The sequence below is a fragment of the Herpailurus yagouaroundi genome, unplaced genomic scaffold (genome assembly GCF_014898765.1).
Source record: "Herpailurus yagouaroundi ecotype Mexico unplaced genomic scaffold, PumYag 67493, whole genome shotgun sequence".
Lineage (NCBI taxonomy): Eukaryota > Metazoa > Chordata > Mammalia > Carnivora > Felidae > Herpailurus > Herpailurus yagouaroundi.
This window is the reverse complement of record NW_024420301.1, coordinates 1013524-1021833: the sequence shown is the minus strand read 5'-3', so window position 1 is coordinate 1021833 and position 8310 is coordinate 1013524. Positions and strand designations below refer to the sequence as shown.

Below are 8310 nucleotides of genomic sequence, written 5' to 3'. Positions count from 1 at the left end.
TCCACAGGCAATAAAGGACATAGAACAAAAAGCAGGAAAAGCTGGGTGTCCGGGGAGGGCAAGCAGGCTGGGGGAGGAGCATCAGGAAAGGAGAGACATCATCGGAGCCAAGAGCGGCAGGAAGGGAGGGGCAGCCAGGAGCACACGCGGGAAGGCACCCAGGTGGCACCCTCTATTCATGAAACAGATGACACATTTTAGATTTCTGGCCACTGGGGGTTTTGCAGGGGACGAAACCTTCAGTCATCGAAAATACTGCTTGCAGAGGACCTCCCACAGAGCAAGGCCACACAACGAGGGGTTATGACAAAGGAGCAGCAAGCTTCAAGTACGGGAAAGGACAAACCGCAAATGATCTCCAAACTCCAAAGTCGATAGGGCTGCAGAAGTCCTTGAGGGCAGCAGCCCTTCCCACAGACTCGCCCTGTACAAACAGCACTGTGCATTCGGCAGGTCTGGGGGAGGCCAACGAATCTTCCAAGCACCAGGCTCCTTATCCGCCCTCTAGCCACCCACCCCGCCCTCCACCCGTCTGTCATCTATCTACCTGTCTGCCATCAGTCCATCCTCTCAGAGGACCCCCCGTAACTTCTCCTGATGCGCATCCACGCACATTAAGCCCTGATCTACGGTAAGCTCCCACTCGGTCCAATAAAAGTGCTCGGTTGAGCAAAGTGGCTGTCAAGTGGCGGCCATTCCCACCCCGGGACACTTGGTGATGTCCGGAGACACTTCTGGTCGCCGTGACCGAGGCAGGGGATGCTCCCGGCACCTACAGAGTGTGATCTAGCCCCCAACGTCCACAGGGCCAAGGCGGAGAGCCCCTCCTGCCTTAGACTACTGTGACGGGCGACGTTCGAGCTTCAATGTCCCGCAGTGGCACGTATCTCCCTTCACGGATAATCACTACAAGCAGACACAGGCACCCGGGTACCGGCACTCCTGAAAGTCCTCAGGCGAAGGAAAGCAGAACACTCAGCAGTCACCTCACCTGCCACCACGGCTTCTCGGCCTCGGCCTCGGCGGGCACCTCGACCCCGTAGGCCTGCAGGGCCAGGTGGAGCACTGCCACGGCTATGTGCTGAGCCCGGAACCGGAGGCACAGCCCCCCATGGTAGCTGTCCCGCAGCAGGGCCCAGGCAGTGACGGAAATGGGGGTCCGCTGCCAGCTGTAACGATTCAGCCAGTTCTTGAGGGAAACCAGGTAGTGGAGCAGGTACTGCAAAGACACACCAGTCAGCCGGTTGGCCTTCAGGGCTCCAGTCCCTAGCCGCCTGACTCCCCACTGCGAGGCGCTGTGGCCCCTGCGTCCACCCGCCACTCTCCGCTCAAGCCCTCCAACGGCTCCCTGCGTCACTTAGGAAAAAGCCCCGCTGGGGGCGCCTGGATGGCTCAGTCAGCTGAGCGTGTGACTTTTGATCTCAGCTCAGGTCTTGACTTCAGGGTTGTGAGTTCGAGCCCCATGTGGGACTCCACACTGGGCGTGAAGCCCACTTCAAAAAAAAAAAAAAAAAAAAAAAAAGAATGAAAAAAGCCCCAGTATCTTCCACTGGCCCCCAAGCCCTGCCAGCCCTGCCCTGCCCCACCCCCTACCATGTGGGAACAGGCCAAGCACGGTTCCCTCATGGCCTGGTCATTTCCTGCTCCCTCTGCCTGAAATCATCTCTCCCCACTGAGCCGGTCCCCGTGTGCCCACCCACCGTCAACTGGCGGCCCCGATCCCGGAACCTGCCTGGGCCGCTCTCGATGGCCACCCCTGCCACAGTGCATCTCCATCACGGGGCCCCGCTCTCGTCATCGTCAGAGGTCATTCGGCACATCCCCCTGCCCAACTCCACACCGGCGCCAGAAATAGCGCCCTCGTCTTCCGTTCCGAACATCGTGCCAGCCTGTGCGCCCAGCCTGAGGCCGGGGACTGCCCAGAGACAGGACGCCTGCTTTCAGAGGGACTAAAACTGGTGACTGTGTGTCCCGGTAGTGCTGCCCTTGGCTGTAAACTCTCAACGCCCTGTCGGCCCCGCTGCCTGTCGGCTCTCGCTTCGGGAAGACAGCCGCTTTGCTTGAACCGCCTAGTCCACAGGCGTGAACACACAGGCGTGGGACTCTTGCACACCATGGGACAGGGGGCTCAACTGCTGCCCTACACCCCGTCCCAACCCGACGGAAGGTGAAGGCCGCTAGGCTCAGGGTAACGCTGAGCCCCGCTCCCCTGCCCGACAACCCCCTTGGCCGCGGCCGCTCGTCCTCAGACTTGGTGCCACGAGTGCCCCCCCCCCCAGAGCCAGAGCGGCTGCTGCCTTTCCCGTGTATCGTGCCACCAACTGAAAGCACGACTGTTTCAAAATATCCACCAGGGGCTTCTGGGATTAGAAAGGCGGTTTGGAAGGGGGGGGGGGGGGGGGGGGCGGAGATTACAAGAACCCCCGGGGTGATGGGGTGCTTTTGTATTTTAACTGCGCTGGCGAACAGATGAAGGCAGGAACGTGACGAAATGGTGCGGCACCGCGCAGTACAAGTAAGAAGCAACAACCCCGGGAACCCCTGGCTGTTGCAACGACTGCAGGGTCCCACAGTGTCTCTGTCCCAAGTAGGATTCTCTGTGTTACTTCCTCCGACTGCTTGTAAATCTACAATTACCTCAATACAAATTTCAGTTGGGTTTTTTATTTATTTTCTTAACGTGCATCTATTTTTGAGAGAGAGAGACGGAGCATGAGTGGGGGAGAGACAGAGAGAGGGAAAGACGGAATCGGAAGCAGGCTCCAGGCTCTGTGCTGACAACACAGAGCCCGACGCGGGACTCGAACTCACGAACCGCAAGATCATGACCTGAGCCGAAGTCAGAAGCTTAACTGACTGAGCCACCCGGGCGCCCCAATAAAAATTTCAATCAGAAAAGAGGCAAAATCCTGGTCACGACACCCCCGTCCCAACCCCCCACTGCCCCACATGTATCCCTGCAGGCCACCTTTCCAAGCTGCCCACATCGGGGCTTGGACCCCAAAGTATCACCACATCCAAGTACTCGAAGGGTGTCTCACAGTCTTGCTGGGCCTTTCCGGGTTCTAGCCGTTAAAAGTGTGCCACTCAACTCTGTGACTCAGCTCGTCTTGTGGGTTTGTAAGCACAGCTGAGCAGGATGTGAGCTCTGCAGCCGAGCAGCACCTCTCGGGGACAGGGCCTCGGGGAGATCACGAAAGCAGCCCCGTTTCCCCGTGGCCCACTGAGCATACCATCTATGTGAGTCACGGGGTCTGCCAGGGCTTTGGAGAATCACACGGATCTCGGCTTGTGGCCTTGGCCACGCAGTCAGAAAGGCAGACGCCGACATCGGAACTGCCTGAGAGAACCCCGAAAGCGGAACAAGCGAGGCCACCCAGCCAGTCACCGTGTACAGCCAGGGGCCCCCAGTTCCCAGCGGTGGCTCTGCTCTGCCTCGCACACCCGACGTGTTCTTGAGGGTTCAATGGGTGCCGTCTCAGGACAAAAGAGAAACATGAGCTCGTGCCTCCGGAGACAGTTGCCAATTCCCCAGCATGTACCTTGTGTGGGTGCTGGAAGGAGACTTGGAAACGCAGGACTCTCAGCATGAGGAGTTCACACTGCACTATACTGTCCCGCAGGGCCCAGAAGCGGGAGTCCAGCTCCAAGGGTTCACTGCCCGGGTGAAAGTACCTGCACGGAGAGACAGCAACGCTTATGGCAGCCAGGGAAGTTTCCATGAGGAGCCCCTCGAGTCAGGTGACATCCAGATACACACTGCAGCGTTCTTCGGCCCAGCCTACTTATGTTTTGCTTTTGTTTTGTTTTCTTGAGTAAGAGATAGAGAGCGCGAGTGGGAGAGGGGCAGAGAGAGAGGGAGACACAGAATCCGAAGCAGGTTCCGGGCTTCGAGCTGTCGGCACACAGCCTGCTGTGGGGCTCCAACCCACGATCCGTGAGATCGTGTCCTGAGCGCAAGCCGGACGCTTAACCGACTGAGCCACCCAGGCGCCCCTCTTACTTATGTTTTTATACGTCATCCTTCATTTATACGTCTAGGAGACGGTATCAGAACAGTAACCAGCAGACAAAAAGCAGCCCGCTTCTGGCTTTAGCCCTGACGGGCTGTACCAATCCCTCGGCAAGAGGTCAAGTGTAAAGATGACCTCTCCGCACCTGCTCCGGAGGGACCGGAAGCTCTTACTCTGGGCCCAAGGAAGGCATGTAAACATATCATGGGGCTGCTGTGTGCAGAAGACTCCATGTATTTCAGCTGTTTGTTTCCCGGACCCTACTGTCCTTATTGGCACCATATACATCCACGACAGTCCCAGCTACGCAGGATCACCAACATGTACATATTCCCACTCAAGGGACCAAAATCCTCTGCTGACGATTCAGCCTCCCTAGCTCTTCACTCACGGTCCAACCTCCCCACAGAACACCCCCCGCCCCCACCGGGTGCCATGTCTAATTAGCGATCCACACAATGTCCCCTCTGCCAGTCCTCCCTGCTGGGGACCTGGCAATTACAGGTGGACTCTGGCGGCCCTCCCTTGGTTCCCTCGCCTGTTCTGCTCTTCGTCTTGAACGGTACACTGTGAGCCTGTCGTGCTTGGGGGGTAAGGAGTGCTTTTTCTGTTCCCTGTTTATTAAAAGAGAAGCAGCAGAAAACAGTTTTCTTTTCTAATCATGAGTTTCTAGAAAGGTTATGCCATGCTGCTATCAGTAACTCTCCATAAATTGCTTCCTCCCGGGCCCCCTGGGTCTCCGTGCGGCCCGGCTGGCTGGACCCCCACGTCCTTCTGCGATAGGAACAGGGCTACTTGCACCCCGAGGTGCCGCCCACAGAGCACCGCGCCCACATGGGGACAAGAGATGCTTGCCAGCAACTCTGACTCCGTTTCTCACACCATCTCAATAAAGTAATTGCCCGACTCAGTCCACAGAGCACAACTGGTTTGATCCATCCTGTTCAAAAGTCCAGGTGAATCCTCTTTGATACACCTCTCCAAGATCCCCGTGCTCTAGGCATGTCCCCCAGCCCATGACACCGGGGCCTCTGCCGTACCCAAGTCCTCCACACTCCTTTGGCCTGTGACGCCTCCCTTCATCTGGCCTCGCTTTCTCTCCCACTGACCCCCATGGCTTTCTGACGGGCTCATTCCTGCCTCTGCTGCTAGTGCTTCTTGCCCCGGTTCGAGACCACTCCCCCCCCCCCCCGGCCGGGGCTTCCTTCTGAGCTCGACAGCTGGCACCTCTCAAATGCCTGCGCCCGGGAGCCATTACCTGTTGGACACGTTGATGATGTCACGAGTGCGCAGGTGCTGTTCCTCCACTTTGCCGGCCAAGTAAAGGGCAGACATGGCGACCAAGTAGGGGTCATAGGCGTCCAGGTTGATCTCGCAGAAGAACTTATGGTAAATGGTGCAAGCAGTGGCAACGGCAATGGACTGCATCCCTAGCTTGACACCTACCGAGGGAAAACAGGCAGGAGAGGAGTCAGATCCAGCGCCCGCCCTGGGCCGAAGTGAGCGGGGAGGCACGGGGTCGGCCCGGAGGGTGTACGCCCCTCGCTCAGACAAGCCCCAGGCCCTGGAGCCCAGCTGGCTGTGGCTGCTGGGTCTTCCGCTGGGTCCTCGACCCGAGGGGTTCTGAGCCAGGTTTCTCAGATTCTAATGGGCTAACAAGCCCCTGGGGGGTGGGGGGAGTGCTCAAATGCAGATCCCACACTTCCACCAAGCCCCCCTCACCACCACCACCACCACCACCACCACCACCACCACCGAGACACCCAAGCTACGGAACTGAAGACCATATAAGGACAAGCAAGGCTTCAGACTAGTCCTCACTTAGCACTTGGGCCTATCAGCTTCTGCACAACATCGCCAGCATCGCGGCCGGGACCACACCGGGCCGTGTGTCCGCTGCTACCTTAGCAAGCATTTAACTAGAGGTCACCCCCACGGCGCACCCAACAAAAATCCTTCCGAGATGACAGCAGGTGAAAAAGGCCTCTACCACAAAGTCCCAGTGTTGCCACTAAAGATTTTACTCAGCCCTGGTTTCCTTGTCTGAAAGTGAAAAAAGGTGAAATGCCAGCAGGGTCGTTCCTGGGGAAGGACAGTGACACCCTGAAAAGGGAACAGAACTCCAACACCGGAACACATGCTGGTTTGATTTGGGGGTTAAAGCCCAGCTCCCACCCCGCCTCTGGACGGCTCCTAAGGTAACCACTGCACTGGGTCCCAGAACCAATGATATAAATTCGCCATGAGCAAGGTTAAGAAGAGAAGGTTAGGGGCGCCTGGATGGCTCAGCCGGTTGCACGTCCAACTTTGGCTCAGGTCACGATCTCGCGGTTTGTGAGTTTGAGCCCCATGTCGGGCTCTGTGCTGACAGCTCAGAGCCTGCAGCCTGCTTTGGATTCTGATTCTGGGTCTCCGGCTCTCTCTGCCCCTCCCCCATTTGTGCTCTGTCTCTATCAAAAATAAATAAAATGTAAAAAAAAATTTTTTTTTTAAGAAGAGAAGGTTAAATGACTCCCGAGGTGGCAATCACGTGCAATATCGGCCAAGGTGTAGGAGTTTCCTGGGGCTACTGCAACCAATGACCACAAAGTCAGTGGCTTCAAACATTGTTTCTCTCTCACTGGGTGTGGTGAGAAGTCTGAAATGAGTCTTAGACGGCTGAATTGCAGGTGTCAGCAGGGCGGGTTCCTTCTAGAGCCTGCAGGAGACAATGTTTCCTTGCCGTTTCCACCTTCTAGACGTGTCTGCAATCTTCTATGCTCCCATCGTCACATGGACTTCTCCGCCTGTCACTCTGGCCTCTCTCGTTAAGGATGTGACAGGTGTGGGGCGCCTGGGTGGCTCAGTCGGTTAAGCGGCCGACTTCGGCTCAGGTCATGATTTCGCGGTCCGTGAGTTCCAGCCCGGCGTCGGGCTCTGTGCTGACCGCTCAGAGCCTGGAGCCTGTTTCGGATTCTGTGTCTCCCTCTGTCTCAGACCCTCCCCCGTTCATGCTCTGTCTCTCTGTCTCAAAAATAAATAAACGTTAAAAATAAAAAAATAAAAGGATGTGACAGGTGTGATTATCCCGGGCCTAGTGAATAATCTAGGATAGTTGCCCCATATCAAGATGCTTAATCCCACCTCCAAATGTCCTTTGCTCCCTGAGGTAACAGTCACAGGTCCTGTGGATTAGGATGGGGACATCTTTGCAGGACTAGTATTTAGCGTCACACAGAGGGCTAGGGCATGTGCAACACATTGTATAAAGAGGTCCTTTAAGAGTGGTACCTCGAAGAGCTCTTAGCAGTTCAAGATTTGAATTTCAGTTACATAGACAGTTCCTGCAGGGGACCCCTCGCTCCTAGAGGTGTCAGATAAGGTGGTATCACTGCACATGACCCTCCAAGTCTTGTTCTAATTTTTACATTTTTTAAAATGTTTTCAACGTTTATTTATTATTAAGAGACAGAGTGTGAACAGGGGAGGGGCAGAGAGAGAGGGAGACACCAAATCCGAAGCAGGCTCCAGGCTCCGAGCTGTCGGCACAGAGCCGGACGCGGGGCTCGAACTTTGGAGGTGTGAGACCATGGCCTGAGCTGAAGTCGGATGCTTAACCGACCAAGTCACCCAGGCGCCCCCCTCCTCGTCTTGTTTTCTGTGGCAAATGCTCAAAGCACCGCCCGCTTCCCTGGTGTCCATGGCCCGCTTCCCTGGTGTCCATGGCCCGTCTTCCTCGAAATGAAATGTACAGATCACTGGGCTTAACTGTCCTGCATCATTTCCCCGGCTCTGCTGACCTTGACTTGACGGCCGACTCCCCCAAACCCCTTTCCCGGCACAGTGCACACGAAGTAACAAAGATCGGAAATAAAGTGTGTGCCAGCCGAGCAAGATACTGTTGCCAGAGACGGAAACAATGTTTCCACAGGAACCTCCTTCCCTTCATTGTGTCGCCTTTAGGAGTAGCGGCGCCCGACACCCGTGTGGACACCCTGGCGGGGCTCAACACGCCAGCCGCACCCTGGGCCCTCGGTGTGACGCGACCTCGGTGACAAGGGTCGTCAGGAGCGTCACCAAGGGCCGCGCCAAAAGACTCCACGCGACCCAGCGCGCGGGCAGGCAGGCGTGCCCGAAGGCACGGTAGGCCACCCGGCCGCGGGCACCCCGACTCGGCCACCTCCTGGCTGCGGCCGGCCCCTTTCCACGTCCTCTCCTTGGGCCCCCGCGCCCGGGCGAGACACCGCCGTGACCGTGGCCGCCTCGCGGCTCAAAGCCTAGCACGCGGGGCGCGGACGCACCGGGGCCTGTGCCCCCG

At 57.2% G+C, this 8310-nt stretch overlaps 1 protein-coding gene across 1 annotated transcript in view; it reads right to left on the bottom strand.

The window, feature by feature from the left end:
• CCNQ (cyclin Q) overlaps positions 1 to 8310 on the bottom strand; it is a 12270-nt gene that overhangs the window by 2986 nt on the left and 974 nt on the right. The window contains exons 3-5 of the mRNA XM_040467465.1: positions 5272 to 5455; positions 3543 to 3675; positions 992 to 1219 (exon numbers count right to left, since the gene is read on the bottom strand). Of these exons, the coding sequence (XP_040323399.1) occupies positions 992 to 1219; positions 3543 to 3675; positions 5272 to 5455 (545 nt within the window). The remainder of the gene's footprint in view (positions 1 to 991; positions 1220 to 3542; positions 3676 to 5271; positions 5456 to 8310) is intronic.